Below are 19,651 nucleotides of genomic sequence, written 5' to 3' on the forward strand. Positions count from 1 at the left end.
CTCCCTCTTCATCTCGGTGTGCTTCTCTTTTGGTCCTGAACAGACTCAGAAGCTCACAGTTAAACCAGGGTCTCATGTTCTACCTACTTCCTTTCCCTTTGAAGGAGATGACCTGGTTTTGTGTTTTCATGAGAGCTATGTCCAAAAACTCACAGCAATCACTAACTCCTTTATTCTCCACGGAAGCTTCCCTTTCAATTGAGATCTGAGCAAGCTGAAGCTTGCTCTTCTAAAATCTAAAACCTCTGCCTTAGTGCTAACCTTCAGAGTGCACAACCAGACCCCAAACTCCACAATATTGCTTTGAGATGACCCTTTTAACCTTGACCCAGAGACATTTGACAGGGCTTCCTATGGTCACTGTAGCTGATTTTTGTACATCTGAGGTTCTCCTTAACTTAAAGTACCAGTCCCCCTCCTCTTCTTCCCTAACTCTCTTTACAAAACAGCCTATAGCCATCCGTCATATTCCTCCAGTCATGGGAGTTGTCCCATCATGTTTTAGTTAATCCTGTGATACCCTAACTTTTGGACTGGTGTCGAGCTCCTAGTGTTTATTCTCCCGGCTCTGCACATTTGTATAAATGTACATGAAGTGCCAGGTCTCGTTCTTATCTTGGAAGGCAGCTAAGGAACAGTTGTCACTGCTCGGTCTGGCCTGGCTTATTTCCCAGTTGGCTGCAACAGCAACCACTCAAAACTACCACTTAAACGACTCTCCCCACCAGATTCTTTTCGTATCTTTAGAGAAGTCACTATAGAGAATTCAGCTTGCCTAACCTCTCCACACCTTGGTTTGTACTCGTCACAACTGGGGTACTTTGGATGACCTGAGGCATCAACTGGACAGCCATCGTCCTCCAGAAGACGGCAGTCTGATTTTTAAGCATGAGTGTGGTATTTACATTAATGCACGTGTGGCTGCATTACTCAGTTATATGAGGTTATGACTTAAGCCTCTTAGTATTTCTGAAAAAGCAAGTGAAAGTATGTTTAAGCTTTATGTTCTATATATGTTATAAATTTTCCGAAGGCAGATATCACACACTGACATTTTAAGACCTTAATTAAGGTTGATTTATTTACAAATGGTATGTTTTCAACTCTCAGAAATGATGTATTTAATGTTTTATTTTTAAACACAATTAAAAAATAATATATAAATATATACATACTGCAAATGTAATACAGATAACAAATTCATTTAAGCCCATTTATGCACATTAGTGACACACCATGTGGCAGAAAGACTAGGACTACAAGAAGACCCCGTGGCGATTTATTTTATATTAAATCCCTAATGGCCTCTTCTCATCTTTACAAAAATATGCACAAAAGTCCAGACTATGCAGCCATTGAAATGAATGGTTATTTATTTGCTAAACGAGAACCCTATGTTTAATGTTCCTTAGACATAAGGTAGTCTGCAAAAGTCGCATTCCTACAGCTCTATACATCATTTATTTTACATATCCTAACTTCTCACAACAGGCATCAGAAAAATACTTTTGAACCGCATTGCTATTGTAAGTTGCTGAGATTTTTGTTTCCAATTCCATTACTGGAAGATTAAATGTTAACATGTTTACTTGGGGTTTGCTTCTTGTTTTGTCTTTTGCATTAAAAACAAATTCATGGACCAATCTGCCATTTAAAATATGCTTATATTTATACCAAGAGAAAAAAAGTTCCCAAATACACAATACATATACATAATCATTATAGACAGACAACAGAAGTTCAAATCTTCAAATACATATATTGTAATCTCACTTATTCAGGTGTAATGGTCCACCTAGCACTTGTTTGACATGCTTCAGCTAAGACAGAGGTCCTTGATTTGCTTTACAGAAATATTAAAAACATCACTTTTCAAAATGCATAAATAAAACTGTCCAAATTATGAAACAGTGGCATTTCTTACTAATACTACAAAATAGCTTTAAAAATAAAATCTTTCTCCAAGATACGACTATTTTTTCATAGGAAGATGATACACCATGCACCCAAACACTTCTACATTTCTTAAATTTCTGTTGCTGGAACTGCTACTGTAAGTTCCTCTGAGGCATAAAGCCACAATGGGGGAAGTTGTTACAAGAGATAGAACTTCCTATTGGTACTATCCCAAACTCATCTGGACTATGGAGGCTACTTAAGGACAGTCAAGCTTTCCACAGCAGCATGAACGTGCAGGTCATTTTCTTGAGGTAACAACATTGGTGACAGCAGCCTTGAGTGCAGCTCTGACATGTTCTCTAAGCTTTTACAAGTGGCACACAACCCCTACTACCTGGAAACGGTCCTTATGAAGTATGTGGATGCCATGGCCAGAGGCATGAACCTCAACAGACCTTCAGAACACCCCCTTGTCTGCCACAGTCAGTAGCAGACAATCACAGAACTTGTTTTCAACTGAGTGATCTGCTTCCTCAGGTGGTAATTCATTTTCTATCATCACAAGTTCTGTGAGCAGTTAGAATGAATTTTCATGAAGAACAGAAAAAGACATAGTCCAACAAGCATATCATTAATCTATTTTATAATGAGCCATTTCAACTGAACTGAACATTCATGAAACCTGGATCATTCTCCCAGTGCACTACACTTAAAAAAGCAGAGAACAGAGCTGGCTTTACAACAGAAATATTTATTTCCCAGGAATAATGTTACTTTCCCAGAAAGCCACATTGAGAAGACAAATCTCATTTCCAAGAGAATTCCAGCGGAGAAGCAGCAAAAGATACTCTGTATAACAAAATGTAACAGAAATTAACTGTAACACATGCACTGAATTTTGCTACAATATCTTATGAGTAATCATAATTGTGACTGGGAGAAACTTTCCAGCAAAGGCTACAAAAATAACTGTGATCTGGGCAGTGCCACTTTTATTTGGTCCTTCTCTTCAAAAATAAAGTGGTTACATATGTAAAATTCAAACAGCATACATTCTGAGATCCAGTTACTGTTGACACAGGTCTGATTTACAGCTTCAATACCACCTGAATCCAGGAGAGTCAGATCCAAAGGTGATTATCTCAACAAATGCAAAGCTGCATTTGTTGAGATAATCACCTTTAGAGAAACCTAAACACATTAGAAACCTAAACACATTTACACAAAACGACTGCCCTACAGAAAGCATTTTAATGGAAGATACTCTTGTATATTTGTTGATTATTAAGGAAAAAAAGTGACTTGAGATACTTCTGAAAAAGCAAAACCACAAACACACCAGAGATTCAACACCTGTTGCCAAGCCTGCGCCTCATGTTTTCTTAATATTTAATCAGGTAACATCTGTGGAGCACTTTAATGAACAACAAACTACCACTATCATTGCCGAGAAAATTGTGAATTCATTAATGTCTGTGTATTCTGAGCTCATAACAGAATTCTGAACTGAACAGAAAGATCTGGATGGTTTTGTCATTCATTTTCTTGTATGTATTGTGCTTCTGACACTGGATGAAGTAACTACATGTGATCCCTATTGCTAACAAAACTGAGTAGAAAACCATCTTTTACTGGCCAAGCACCAAAAATTGGGGTGTTTTCATTTCAACAAAGAGCAGTAATGTAGCAAATGCAAAACACATCTCCATCCCAATAATTTTACAAACATTATACCTAGGAAGAAATAATTAGTTTTGCTCCGGAAAACTTAGTCCTCTACAGCAGAAACTATTCACAACACAACAATAGAGCAAAAAGCAAAGCAAGGTACCTGTGACTTCCAGAAAGAAATCCCACCAGAAATACTAGTAATAAAATTACTTCACAGACTGAGACAAAAAATCATCAATCAGTAAAACCTGTTCAGTTTGTTCTTACAGGCAAATGAATTTCCTCTGCCCTCCGAGCTATGTAAGAAAAACATTTATGAAGCATTTACTGCTTGACCACCAGATCTTAACACTTCTTTGCCCAGGTAAGTCAGCATCAAATGTTACACTTCACTAAAAAAGGCTGAAAAATTGCCTACTCTGAGAATTAGAAACACCTACTCTTGACAAAGCCGAATTGTGAGATCCAAACAAAAGGAAGACAAGATCTGAGTTACAATAATTTGAGCATATAGAGTTGCAAAGAAGAGGTCAGACCAGATTCACCTGGAGCTTAAACCTGGGGAGCACAAGGTCTGTATTCTACATAGTTATCCAACATGATTTAATGCAAAATAAACAAAAAGATAATGTAATGCTAAAGCTAGCTCCTAGCTTCATCCACTGTTAACTGAAACTGACTGAGTAAAAGAGAAAGATGTAAAACAAAAGATGAGGATTTTATTAAGAACTTTATAAGATCCCATTTTCTCTTTTGGGGATTTATCTTACAAAACTCTATCCCCATCCCCTTTCCACCCAGCCTCAGCCTAATTTTTATGATCAAATTATGGTTCATAAGCAGTGTTCTTGTGGTGGCAAAGATTGCTTAATATTGGAACAACTAATTGAAAACTAACAGATTCTACTTCATTTCTTGAAGCTTTGCAACCTAATTTGCTTTCTATATTTCAGTATGCAAGCAGAAATCTATGGGTAATTATTAGCTGGATTGTAACCAAAACTTGTTCAACCACAGAAGCATCTTGTTTTTAGTAAAATGCATCACAAGACACATACTATAAGAAATGTCTTAGGACATACAACACAAGAACTATTCAAGAGATCTTTTTTTTTCAGCATTTCATATTAAAAACAAGTTTTGATTTAGTGCAAAAGTAGATGAAATTTCTTCTACATTTCAAATACCTCTTTATACGTGACTTTCATGAAAATGAAGAGACTGGAAATTACAAACATATACTATATAAAGATGTTTTTGCTATTGATATTTTCTTCAGATCACTTAGGTTTTATTACTAATCAATATGCCAGTATGCAAACTTGAATCAAAAATAACAGTACCATGTCATAACAGAGTCATGTCATTGTTTAGTGATCTAAGCATTCTTATTCTTAAAATAATATTTTAAAATAAAATCCAGCAATATGTAACTCTCTTCAGAGCAAGGTAGAAAGCTCACACCTTCAATTCACCCAAAGGGTCCAAATTGTTTATGCCATTGTTTTTAACACACCATAGTACAATCTAAAGGTAGGGAATAATTATAATATCATAATAATGGAAGTCAGATGACAAATAGCCAATAGTTCTCTCAAAGTTAACTAAATCACTAAAAATTCTGCTCATACTGGAAAAAATATTGGGAAAATAACTTGTTCACATTCTGTTTAAAAGAACTATCTCCATGTGCAATAAGGCTGTTAAACATATTTCAAGTTTCTCCTACCTCCATTGTCATGTACACAGTGCTAATCGCTACTTTGTTTTCTCCATCTGAAATCTCCTTGAGATCCTTGAGCATAACCTCCTCAATGTTCACACCTGTTTAAGAGAATAAAAAAATTTCCATATATACAATTATCTACAGCTGACAGATGCATAAATTAAAAACACAGCTGAGACCTTAATCCCGAACCTTCTTTCTGTATTTCAGGATGTCATATGAGAAAATTAAAGGTAACATTAATATTTCAATGCTTAATGTTTCTAGAGGGATTTTTTTAAGAAAGGAAGAGATTTAATGGAGTTGTTTAACTAACAACAACTATGAAGAATTAAGTCTACTGCAACACTTGTGTTCTTGTGTGAACACTGAAGTTTTTAAGTGAACCTAATTCCAGCTGATGATAAATGTATAGCTAGGCAATTTCTATGGCCTAATATGAAATCACAAATATAAAACTACTTCTGAAATATTTAATATATTGTAAAGCACCTGTGGACTACAATGGTGTTTATGAAATATTCAAAAGCAAGGAACTTAAGATATTCTGTAAACACAGACATTCATGAACCTTTCTGACCTTCTTCATGAATTGATAACACCAATGGGTTTTTCTGATTTCCTTCAAATCATTCATGAACTAAGTATATGTTTATGTACCATAGAAACATTATCATCAGAAATAATGGTGTGAAACGGGAATTGCAACCAGACATATTGGTATGTTTAAGCCCACTATATTGAAAATCCAAGTGACTAAGTTTCCCTCATTGGACGTGTTTGCCTAAAATGCTGCAAAGATTCTCAAAATAAATGCATATTATGTAGAGGAACATAATTACATCACATTATTGCAACACAGGCATGACAGCCAAATGCCTACATAAAGAATGCTGCAAGCCACCTATGTCAGTGCATGGCAACAACTAAAACACCTACCAACCTTCAAGGCACAGGAGTTTAACATCCACCACGTGTTTGTACAAATTATTTTCAAGAGGGAAACAAATACCAATCTGAGTCAAAGAAATTAATCCTTTCATTACTGTTCCTGTATAGAGTCCAGCTACTGCAGCCAATCTAGCGACAAGATGAACATTTACGCATCTGTCATTTAAAAAAATTTTTATATAACCTATAAACTTTCTGGAGGGCTGCAACCTATTGTGCCTTAAATTAATTCAGGCCAATAAATGATGATTTCTGCCAGAAACTGAGAAATATTTTGGCTGCATTGTCCTAATATTGCCTTAAATAATGAGAATATTAGGTAAAATACGTAGTAGAGGTTACATCCTTCAAGGGGCCCCTGAAACTCAGCAGCATCCTACTAAAAGAAATGCCACATGCAATATATGTATATGAATATACAGTAAATATGGGCCTTGTAATACACAGAAAACAGGAGTTATAAGCCAAAAAAAAAAGAAGAGTGCATCACAGTGCCCTCCCCATGCCTCATGTGACATACATAAATTACTGGCAACCAGTACCATGCAGACTACACCCACTACATATACTTATACAAGTTTTGCATTTGATATTACAGAAAACATAATGACAAACAGTACTAAACTGTTTTCCCTGGCAACTGGCAGAACTAAGAACTGATTCCCATAAAAGCCAATTTCCAATCCAGACTGCATACAGTTCATTCCTGAATTCTACTGATTGAGAAAAGGAACTTAAGAGAATTCATGTGAAACTTTATACACCTGAACTAAATTACCCTGTAATCTCACTGAAAGAAAAGGCAAAGGAAGCAGCACCTCAAATTCTGCCCTTATCTACCAGACAGGGCAGCTGTCTCAGGCTGATGGTCTGAATTTCAACGACTACTTTCTGCATATGGGCAGATAGAGAACAAATAAAGAGCTTGAGTCTGCATGGACTCTGTGCTTACCTGATACATCCAAAAGAAAATAACCCTAGGAATTTAATACTCACTCTTTGGTAAGAGCTTGGCAGCCAACGCCAGTAAAAATTGTAAGAGTTATTGCAACCATTTTTTTCAAGCTTTCACAGCATCTCTTCAAAAGCCTGCTACTAGATTTTGGGTTCAAACATTGCCACTTTAGATCACTGAATACTTCTACTCAGTATTTCAATCAGAAGAAAGGAAAAGAATTGCAACTTTCCCGCTGCTTCCTTAATCTGAGTCTGATGTCAAATTGACTTCACATGTACACAGCCCTTAGTAAATCTGGGTCATAACACAAAATCTACTTCTACACAACATGGGCAATTGCAATACAATTTCTTCCCATGGACTGACGCATTTTTTATGACCATGTGAATCAACATAAATTCTTGATGAACATACACTTGTAAAACCAATATGTAAAATAAATTGTTAACTTTATCTGTAAAAACAATACAAGATTATTTATGAGCTAAGTAGTTCCTCAAAAAAAATCCCAGTTCCATGATTTAGAATGTAAGGAGCTTAATTTAAAATTAATATACAACTTTTAACAGTCAATGAAGACAGCATGCTGCGCCTATTTTCACCACACACAATAAAACAGTATTCTGATACAATTACACAAATAAATTTGTAACATGTCTGAAAAATGGAAGGAAGTTGCACTACCTTGGGTGTTAAACTGAGTCTCCTGGAGAGCAGAGATAATTTCCTCTCGCGGGGGAAGATCTGGAAACCTTTCCTCCAAAACTGACAGTATTTTCTCCTGGTGCTCTGTCATTCTGTCAGCTTCCAAAGACATGCACTTGAAGAGAATACTCCCTGAAACATTGATGGACAAAATATAAATGTCTCCTGTAGATATCAAAGAGGTACAACAGAAACAAGAAGTTTTACTGTATTGCTTCTTGGAGGTTACTTCTTGGAGGTTGTTTCCACTGAGAGTTCACTGAGTTTCACATGAAAACATCTTCCTAACATGAAACCCCTAAATCAGAACTGGCTGCCTCTTCAGTGCCTGTGCTCCAGGTAACTGGCAGGTGCCAGTGCAGCCACAGCGCGCAGCATGCTTGTACACGAACGCGGCTGTGCGGCACAGCCAGCAGCAGCCAACGGCACACCAGCCTGTGTCCTCCTCTCTCCAGGCATTAGACCAAGTGCTGCTGTGTTTTGAAACACAAATCCACATTGTCAACCACCCTTCCACAGATGCGTCATTGAACTCCTACACTGGAGTTCATAAGGACGACAAAAGGAAGAAATACTTTACTGTGAGGCCCAGAGAATATGGGGATGCCCCATCCCTGGAAGTGTTCAAGGCCAGGCTGGACCAGGCTGCTCAGAGCATACCTAGAGAAAGGTATCCCCATTCATGGCAGTGGTGTTTGAACTGAATGATCTTAAAGTCTTTTGTCATTGTGATGTAACTAACTCTGGATAACTCTTGTCAATGGACACACCAAAAAAACACCAATTCAGACAATCAAAATTTTAAAATTTAAGAGAAACATCATCCAGTAAACAACTTCAGAGTGATTGGAACTGTCCTACAATACAGAAGTGACATGTATTTTCAGACAACTGTGTGCTGCACACTAAGTCACCCCTTTCATTCCCCGGAGACTGGGATTCCATTTACCAAAATACCTAAAGACAGTGTTTGCTTCCAATCACTCACAGTAAATTCAGAATAATAAAATCTTATAGTTCAGCCTTGAAATAATTTACTACTTATGGTGCACAAGAATTTCAAACGAGTGTATGATTTCATTGCACCATGCTGGGTCAATGAGCAACAAAGCACATTAAGTGTGTAAGAGAGTTACTGCAAAAGAAAGTGTGCAGGCTTCAGCATAGAACAAAAAAGTGTAAATGAAAAACCCTGACACTGCCACCCTCAATCATACCAGATGAGCTAGGATCCAAACATCTACTATACATTCATTTTCCTTTTCTCCTACAATATCATATGAAATAACAAGAAGCATTTCTTCAAAATTCACAAACCACTTGCAACAAAAAATAATTGTGCCACGCTAGGTAAACATACCCTTATTAAACAAATCCTGTGTGGATTAAACAATAAATAATGCTTAACAAGTCAAAAGCTGCTCCTCATACTAATCTCTGGAGTTAAACACAAATACATGAAGTTCCATTCTTTGTCTCTATAACAGATATTGTAACTGTCAATTTTCTTTTAATTCACAGCAGCTCTTTATGTCAGTCTTTCAATCACCTTAAGACAATGCTCCTGCACTGTTAGATAGTATTAAAAAATAAATACAGACTGCATGAAAATCACTGATCCCGATTGATATTTTTAAATCTAGGTACCCAACATAACAAGCAGATTTCAGACTTCTACAGGCAAAAAACTGAAACATAAAGTATCCAGATATCTATACCCATTATCAAGGCCTGGTTTTCAGTCCCTCTAACAAGAAAAAAGTTTCTCAACCAGCAGCATCCACAATAATTCATCTAAAACTATCCCTCTGTTGTTCAACTCCATAGCAGATAATAGTGCTTGTGCTACATATATACTCTTGAGATACATTCCAAAGTTTCCACTTTTCTAGGAAAGAGTGGTGACCAGAATAACTGAGACACCCGACAACATGGTTTCAGTCAGCACAGAGCTACATCTGGATAAATGGCAGCTCAGGGACCAGGCTGCATAAAGTATTTTAGCAACAGCAACTTTCTGCTTTTTTTCCTTCCTCTAGAAACAGTGAGGGAAATTGCTCGTGCACACACAAAGGAAATGGAGACTCCAGAAAAAGTGCTGTATCTACAACATGTGCTCAAATTCATCACGTACTGGAGCAAGGCTGCAGAATATCCTGTAAAGCCCCCCAGTAGTATAAGAATTACTTAGGCAGTCTGTCCATCTGCACAGAAGCTCCTCAGGTACACAATGTATGAAGCTTTTACCACAGTTGTGTGTGCTCTAGGGAATGAATATTTGGGTAAGACCAATACAAACATACAGGAAAAGGCAGAAGAACAAGAGGTGTGAGTTGTATATCCACCCACACTCACCAGTTTGGAAGTCAACATGATGTAACCTTCATTCACAATAGGCAGACACCTTAGAAAGGTTTCTAAAAGGCTCTGGTTTTGTCACTAGTCACACCAAAACTGCTTGCAACTGACAACATTTCTACTAGGATGAAAGCCAGAAAAGGATCATTCTCAAATTACTAGGGTGTCAGCAAGCCCCAAGATCAACATTTACTTGTCCTTTAATGCTATGATCAGTCTTCAATACTCTCTTCATCACCAGGGGAGAATGGCACACCTCTTCTACCCCAGGGAGCCTTAGCATTCCTGTGAGGGTTAAGATTCCAGGTAGTTTAGAAAAAGAGGTCACTTAAGTTATTTTTGCTTGACCAGAGGTCGCAGTCCATTTAGTCATGTGCAATCTTATAAATACCTGCTGTAAAAGCAATACACAGTCTCAGAAATCTCCTGCAGATTTTACTGAGTGTTGGTGCAACTCCCCTAGGGCTTCTGAAAGCATAATGGTGGCTGCTCTCTGCTTACAAGCAGAGAAAAAAAATAATAGGCAATACAAGATTCAATATTATTTCTTGTGTACATCACACTTCACTACATTTTTTTTTCTGAAGAGGTCACTAGAAAATAGGCTAAGGCTCTTAAAAATGTGCATTTTATTATTTTCTTGCAAAGCAGTTTGGAAGCGAAGCATTAGTTTTGCCAAAAGCAATTGCTGTGCATTAATATTAAACATGATCTAATGAAGGCAGAAGTCGTTTTGGGAAAACATTAGGAACAGCACAAGCATCTCCTGAATTATAAGTTTACGGCTGAGAGAAACAGTACAATGAAAATATAGGCATTTCTCCTGTCAAGGTTTTGTCCCATAACCTGTAAAAATAAAGCACAGGAAAGAGGGGAAAACCATGAGTCCTTTATGGAAAGCATACTTCAACACTCCTCACACACTAACTCCCCCCCCGCAAAAAAAAACAAACCTGCAAATCAAAATTGTAAATATATCCAATTAAGCAATCTCTACTGTAATTAACAGGAAATGCAATGAAACTGGAATAAAACGTCACTGGCGAAAAGAGAGGAAAAGCACTGCCTCCAAAAAAACCTGCTTTCATATATTAAAAAGAAGTGTCAGTCCAAGTAAGTGCCAAAATGATCCTTTCTTCAGGGTATATATATTAAGGACGCATCAGTGCAGGAGCATGTGAACCATCTGATCAATGTACAAGACAGAACAGAAAAAAAAAATACTGGCCTAATTCCCAAAGTCCTTAAAAGGGCATTTCTTAACATTTGTCTGGGTGGCTAGAATAACAAACTAATCCTCTCTACTGAAAGTCAGACTGCCCCAACAGGGCTTGAAAAGACCTCAACTGTGCAGCTCATCACTAGCAAAAGATTCACATTAAAAAAATTGCTGACGTTCTTGCTGGAAATCTGTCTATATTTACATGTTGTGGTTTGCACCTTGTGGCATCCTTCAAGGCCTTATACAAATAAACATAAGGAGGCCTTTTTGAGAGTGCATTGACCCAAGACACCTGACAGTGAGTGCTTAGAATAAAATCCTTGCCAGCTGGCTGCAACAGAGAATGTAATGATTCAGCAGGTTAATGGATCTTGAGTTTGGCAACAGTCCCCTCATAAACATCTCTTGGGAAATAAAATAATACAGGCCCAGGACTCTGGCAGGTTCTGTAATTGTTTGCTTCTGGCACAAATCCAGGGACAGCACAACTCTAACTTGAGGCAAATATGGCTGCACAACACTGATTGTCCAAGCAGGCTCTACTCAAAAGCCCAAGGGTAGAATAAGCTTGTATAATGTCTGATAAGGAGAAAAAGATACCAGAAAAGCATTCACCTAAAAAAAAAATCTTTAAATATAAAAATGCCTAAATCAGTAATGCTCAGTTTCACAGGAAATGTCTTTCCTCTTGACTTGTTTTTTTTTTTTAAACATAGACAAGTACGTAAAGTTTGCTCAAAGGTGAAATTTATATATATAAACATCTGCATTTTTATTGGAATTTAAAAACTGCTAACAGACTTTAAGAAAAAAGAATTTTCAAAAACAGTCAACAAATTAAGCTGTCTTGGTCACCACATGATAATTATTAAAACATGAGATTTTCTTTTATCTGAGAAGTCTCCTAGCAAAATACTCACTGGAAAGTCAGAAGCTTAAAGAAGGCCTCCCAGCTCAGAGACTCAAACAGCAGTTTTATGAAAATAAAATCCTAATTCTTAGCGCTCTAACTTTTAATTTGGCCTTCTGTTCTGAACTTCATCTGAAGTTCAGATTAACTATATTAACTATATACACATTTACATTGGAAGTAACCTAGCAAAATGTGAAAAACACAATAGAACCTTTTCGTTGCAACCTCTGTACCAGTCCCTGAGCTGCTGGGAAAAGTAGAAAAGCACCAAGTCTCAAGTGCAGCTGTGTTTTGTTCCCTAGGCTTTGCCAATCACTTCACACCATGCAAAAAAAGGTATGCAGGGACTTTTTATCCACTAAGTTCCTCAAATTTGCTCTACCAAATGCAATAATCAAAATGTAATTACTCGTTGATTAAAAAAAATTAGAATTAGCTACTATATTTCCCAAAACCGTAAGTGCTATCTCTTATGCAAACACTAATAAAAGCACTTAATTTTAATCTGGATACATATTAAAGGCACAGAACTGACACAGGCACATAGAGTACTCGAACATGTTCTTGAACATTATTCAGACCTCTCCCTCTGACTCTGCACTAACAAACAAGTATACTGATATTCCCTAAAAACTCTTTTTTCGTTCTGCCTCCAAAACCAATTATTATGCTTGTTCATTTGCTTAGGCTCCTGGAGAGCTACTCAACAGAAATTTGGAGCTTACAAAAATACTTCATGGCAAGTTAACTAAAGCTTGTTAGCATGGAAAGATACTGTCAGGGTGGGCTAAATGCTGTGCTACTGTTAATGCTTATTCTGTGGAATATTTTAAAAAATTAATCTTTTTGATTTCTTATAACATGTTTATTAATTATCATAGCGATGAGTACAATGATTTGTCAAGATTCTCATTGCTTCTGAAGTCTAAATGTAGACAAGTTTTTATAATCCTCCTTAAACATGCCCATATTAATTTCTTAAAAGGACATTTAGCAGTTTCACATCATTAGAACTTAAAACCCATAAAATTTGTTGAAAATTATTAAAGCACAGTTAGTAACTTAAAAGCACTGACTGTTCTTTTCAACACCTGTTTTATTTCCAACTAAATAAAATGGAAATAAATAAAATGGAAAGTTCTATGCAGCAAATGAACCAACAAAATTAATATAAATTATGAACTTCCAAGACAGAGAAGAAAATACTAGTGATTGTTGAAGCCCACCCCCACTTTGTGCTCTGCTGGGCATACACTACAAAAGAAAAAGAGAACACAATGCAGACTTGGTAACACTCTTTTTAAACAGCAAAAGTTTTGCATCATGCCATTAAAATATCATTCCATAAAAAAAAGTACAACCATTGGGAGGGAGAAGCTTTAACTTGTAAATATTAGATTCCAATCCATATTGTTGTCCACAATGCCCCTGGAATCAACGAACTGCACAGCTTTTCCAGCTACCCAGCTGGTAAGTAGACAGCTTCATTTAATATTCTTGTCTAGTGATACAGCAAAGACCTCTCATGCCTATTTTTAAATGTACATTTTTAATATTCAATATAATGTTACTCTTTAACAAACTCTTTACTCCCTGCTTCTTTTATGAAGCTTCCTGTGGTCTTTAAAGGGATTGTTAACCAAAGAATGGATCACACTCTTTCTGCATGAGCAAATTCAGAAACACTCCATTAAACCTTTCAGTATTTAATATAAAGAGTAATCTCTCACCTCTGAGGAGATAAGCCAGTTGCTGAGTGATTAACTCTGGTGCCTCCTGAAGAATCTCTTTTACGACTAAAGAGGAAGAACATGCTTGTAACTCCAGGGTCTTGTCACATTGCTCATCTGGATTGATGACTTTGACAACAGCTGATTCCAAACTTTTATCCTCACTATCAAGCAAATTCAGAAGTTATACATATATTTATCTTCATAGCTACATAGACAACTCAGTAAGAAAGTGCAACATATTTTTTTAATTCTGGACTATGGTAGCATTGTTATAGCTACCTGAAATCTGCTATAAAGCCAAAGGATGTCACAGAGGTCCTAAATCTGTGATTCTTAAATTATGTGTTCAGTGTTCTTTAACTGTTTGATACATCACTAAGTACATCATGTACTAAAAACTATTGAAAAAAAGTATTTCTACATGTGCTGAATTCAGCCGTCATTATATGAAGGAGATTTAGGATCTTCCCAACTAAATATTCTGAAAACTTACAAAAAAACTTTTTTTTTTTTTGCATTTAGATACTTTATGTTTCTGTTTACAATAGTAGTAACAAGCCAAACTAATTTTAATAGTAAAATACAAATTGTAATTCTTCAGAAGGAAGAAAGAGGTAGTGACAGTAATAAACATAAAGCAGACCTATAGGTAATTTTTGCTCTGAGGAGTGAATGATGCACTGAGCTGACGGCACTTAACACACCAACAGCTATGACATCCACACATATTTTTTCCTTCAGATTTTCCCTACTTTTACTCTAATCTATAAACTTCTCAGAGTACCATGGATCTATAGGATGCTACTTAATGAATATCTTAAATGAAATTCCAAGGACAGCTGGAAGTAAACAGCATCCTTCACTCTGGGGAAGGCAGGCATACCATTATAAAGAGGCTCTTCATAAAAGATTCACAATGGCCTTGTAAATGGTCCCTTTTAAGGATGGGTATCCGGACCATGATCTTCCCGACATCAACTCTGAGCCTTTTGAAAGGCTGTAGTTGGTAAAGACCACTATAATCCATCAGCCATCTCAACGGCACATATCCTAGTGTGTGGGCACCAGCAAATCCATATAAGATTCTCAAAGGAAAGCTAACTAAGAAGCAGGAAAAAAACCTCTGATCTCTTATCTACTGGCCACAGGAAACCTCCAGACTATTTAACTAAATAAAAATATCTAATCTAAGAGGTGTGAAAACACTAGGTTTTTAAAACTGGAAGTTCCATTAAAAGTGATGCAAAGATGACTGTTCACCTTGTTACAGTTACTCAGCATAAAGGGAGACAAAATACATTTCAGGTTCCTTTTTTTGGGTCTGTGTTAACATAGCGATATCAATACTAATACAGAAAAAAATGTAATTTTTGAAACAGCTCAAACTCACATAAGCCACCTTAGTGTACGTAAAACACAATACCTTGTCAGCATGCTGCTGTTTACAAGCGTTAAAGACAATTTCCCTTCAGCATTCAGCTGATGCAAATTGATTTCATCTCGGAAGATATGGAATGACTCTGGGATTTTCAGCTCGTCCAAAATACATCTTGTCTCAGTGAAGTAGCTGAAGTCTTTTCTTGGTATGTTCAACACAGGTAAGCAGAGAACATCAGGAGGGCTGACCTGTAACATAGATGTGCTTTTGTGAGAACTGGACCTGTCTTTCATCAGGATGGTATTTTAACAGAGTAAGCAATTAGGTACAGTCTAGATTTTCTGTTTCAGGTTTTCTCCCCTTCACTTAGTTTAAAAAAAAAAAAAGAAAAAAAAAAAGAGGTATTTCACACTTTTTTCCCTTCACCTGTCACTGTTTGCCTCTTAGAGAGTACCTGAGAAACCAGGAGAGGAAAAGGATAAGGAATGAAGAACAGGACTGATTTTTCTCATGTTATTCAATAAATCATCTAATAACCATTCATTCATTTTTGTATGGAAACAAATGCTGATTATTTATCTTTTAAAAACTCACAATAATAACAAAATCAATGTCCAGGAAAAATATTTTTACAGTTGACTTAACAATAAGACATCTGTAACAACCTGGAAAAAGTGAATTAAGACCACTTAGTCCAACTTTTCCATTACCTTGTCCAGAAAGTAGGCATAGGCCAGGGTAGAAATAAGTGAATCCAAATCACAGGGTTTATTCCCAAGAACAACATGGACTTTTTCCACACGTTTGCTCCTGTTCTGTAACATATTAGAAGACAATTGCTGTAAGTGGAAATGATGAGAAAAAGTCAAATGAGAAAAGTTAAAAGGACAAGTTAAATATTAGGCTTTGTACTCAGTAGTAGCATTTTTCACTGCTGACTGAAGGAATGGACTTCCTGTCCACAGGAGGGCCATTCCTTAGCTTCAGACCTCCCAAGAAAGCCAAAAACTAAATTTCACAAGGCACCATAGCTCAGAATCCAATGAGGTCTGAATCTGACCGAAGTCCCTCTCACAGGTAAGTAACAGATAAGCAGCAATTACATGTACACATGGAAAAGCTTTTCAAAACATCTCACAAATCCATTTAGAAAAACAGTCCAAAAGAGTGTAGAGATACACAAAAAAAATACACACACTTTTTTCTTCATTTAGCTGAAATCAGTAAACAGACAAAGTAACCTTTCATCCCGAATCTTCAGAAGCTGAACACAGTTGAAGTACTATGAATTTTGAATTTTTCTCACTTAGTAAAATGAAGAGCCTTCTAAACAAGAGGAAAAGAGAAGACAAACCTACTGTATGAAAGCAAAGTACTGAAGGGAAGGATCTACCTTCTTCACAATCACACACACAAAATATAAGACTAAGTTTTTCTCTTGTGCACATCATTACTGTCAAGCTAGCTGCATGGAAACATCACAGTTTATTTACCTTCAGTGCTTCTTAATTGGTGAAACATATGTGACTGATGCTAAGAGACGTTTCATAAACAAACACATGAAAGTAACCATTTTTGTTGTTGGCATGTACAGGCTGATGTACTTTCTGCTATTTTTAACTGGAATTCTGGATATCAAAATTTTAATCTTTCAACAGAAGCATGTAATTATTACATTACCCTTAATGATTATAAATGTGCAATACTTGTTAAGCTAACATTTTTTCTCTATGTCTAATCTTAGGTCTACCTGAACATATGGAATAAACTTAGGTTCTCTTTCCTTTAATGGAATGCAGCCATCAAAACAGATTTGGGTAATAAATCCAGGAGACAGTCTCCATTCCCTATATTCCCTCCATTCCCAGGAAAGACAGCTTACTGAAGAATACAATGACTAGAACAGATATGTTTATTTATGCTCTAAGTCTTCACTGGCAACAAACATCTCCATTAACTCCTTTCAATTATAATTTTTCTAACATGTTCTTTTGCAGCACACATTTCTGCTTGATTTGCTATAAAAAACAACAAAAATAAAGCTCATGAGCTCATCCTTCTTTTAGTACCCTCTCAGTAAAGAATTTCTTCACAATACCTGATCTAAACCTGCCCTTTTCCAGTTTAAGGCCATGTCCTATCATTACGCATCCTTGTCAGAAATCCCTCTCCAGCTTTCTTGAATTTCCTCTTTAGGTAGTGGAATGCGATTCTGAGGTCCTACTGCAATCATCTCCAGGCTGAACACTCCCAGCTCTCTGAGCCTGTCTTCCTAGGAGAGCTGTTCCAGCCCTGAGACTGACTTACCAGATCTCCTGTGGCCTCCATCAGTTCCCTGTCCTTGCTGTGCTGGGAGCCCAGAGCTGGATGCAGGGTTCCAGGTGGGCTCTCAGCAGAGCAGAGCAGAGGGGCAGAATCCCCTCCCTCCCCTGCTGCCCACGCTGCTCTGGATGCAGGACACAACTGGCTTTCTGGCATGTAGCACACATTGCCAGGTTATTACGAACTTTTTCTCCACAAACAACCACAAGTCTTTCTCCTGAGGGCTGCTCTCAGTCCCTCTCCACCCAGTTTGTGTCTGTGCTCAGCACTGTCCTGGCCCCGGTGCAGCAGCCTCCATCTGGCCTTGTGGTTCATGAGGTTCACCCAGGCCCATCTCTCAAGCTTGCCAAGGTCCCTCTGTGGTAGTGACAGTGACTAGCAATACCTTTCCCCCACCTTTCCTGCTTTCCTATTCAGTGAATTTGTTTCTCTTCTCCTTCCCTTCTTGCAGATCCCAAATATATGACTTCACCAATATTTCATTTCCCCATGTGCAGCTAAATGAATGGCTTTTTAGCATCTTATTATTATTTAGTAATAATAAACCTCCAAATACTCTCCACTATACATTGTGCATAAATGCAAGTACGCCATCCAAGCACAGTGCTTATCTTACATGTCTAAGACTGCTTCCTCTTCCACTATCTCAGATACAACTAGTTTGCTTAGTCCACTGCATGCTCATCAGCCAGCCACCTTCAGGAAAAGCAGGCACATGTATGTAAGGCTTCCTCTCACAGGTCTTTCCATGCAAAAACCTCAGCAGAGAAGATCACAACCCAGACGACAAAGATCCATAAGCCTAGTAAGGCTTACCTACGATAGGACTAAAATCTGATTACCTCCTGCAGTTATCACAGCTAAACCTGGGAGGAAACATGAACTGCCAAGTTCTCTAAGAATTACAAAAAATTTTGAGGTTAATGATGAAGCTAGAACTCTTAAATCAAACTACATAAGAGATCAGTGATTTCTCTTCATGATGATGAGTTTTTGTTTTGCAAGACTAAAGGTAAATTGTAAAATGCACAAGCACTGAATGACTGGGATAAAATGAATTAAAGAAATTATGTGTCATTTTCAGATGGCATCAGTCAGGATAATTCAATTTAGATCAGACCTGCATAGACTAACATTCACTTACTGTGCTCAGCAAAGAAATTTATAAACATTAGTCTACCTCTTAAAGAGACCTGATTCTCAGATATTTACTATGAAGATGCTCTCATATCTGTCCAGTTTTGTTGTCTATTAATACATAAAAGCATTAGTATGACAACTGCATCGTTATGTAAGTGCAGTAAAAATAGCATTTACTGGTTCCCATCCACATCAAACAGCTAATATATTCAAACATACTGCAATACTGCCAATTTGTAAATATTTTGATCAGGACATGTTAACTGCAGTGATTGATCAAACTACAGTATTCCAGTCAAAAATTACATTCTCTCTACATTTTTTCCTTCTGTTAAGAGACAAGTTGAAGTGATCTTGAAAGGTAATGAACACTGAAGACTCATCCTAGTATAAACAGGAATGCCTACAAAATGCTCAATGTAGCTTTTTGTAGCCAAAAGAACCTTTTCCATTTCCTCCATATACATTCACACCCCCCACCCCACATACACACTGCACAAATACAGACTCAACAGCCATACACAGAAAGCCTTGCTTTCTGGATCATTATTTGCTTTTTGCTTCAAATTTCACTAGTTCTGTCCTTAAACTATAATGAAATAACTGCATTTTACTGCATGGAATGGGACAGCACTTGTCAAGCATAGCAATTCTTTGAAGAAGAAACAATATGGC

The 19,651-nt window shown here is 37.0% G+C and overlaps 1 protein-coding gene across 7 annotated transcripts in view; it reads right to left on the reverse strand.

Moving 5' to 3' along the window:
- PRUNE2 (prune homolog 2 with BCH domain) overlaps positions 1–19,651 on the reverse strand; it is a 129,436-nt gene that overhangs the window by 86,341 nt on the left and 23,444 nt on the right. For 6 of the 7 annotated variants that reach the window (XR_012577998.1, XM_074532246.1, XM_074532245.1 and 3 more), the window contains exons 2-6: positions 16,225–16,353; positions 15,560–15,762; positions 14,134–14,297; positions 7,890–8,042; positions 5,300–5,394 (exon numbers count right to left, since the gene is read on the reverse strand). Coding sequence is in view for 6 of the 7 variants with exons in the window: in XM_074532246.1 (XP_074388347.1) it covers positions 5,300–5,394; positions 7,890–8,042; positions 14,134–14,297; positions 15,560–15,762; positions 16,225–16,353 (744 nt within the window). In the remaining variant the exon portion in view is untranslated. The remainder of the gene's footprint in view (positions 1–5,299; positions 5,395–7,889; positions 8,043–14,133; positions 14,298–15,559; positions 15,763–16,224; positions 16,354–19,651) is intronic. The other variant, XM_074532242.1, reaches the window with a different exon arrangement.

The sequence above is a fragment of the Zonotrichia albicollis genome, chromosome Z, assembly GCF_047830755.1.
Source record: "Zonotrichia albicollis isolate bZonAlb1 chromosome Z, bZonAlb1.hap1, whole genome shotgun sequence".
Lineage (NCBI taxonomy): Eukaryota > Metazoa > Chordata > Aves > Passeriformes > Passerellidae > Zonotrichia > Zonotrichia albicollis.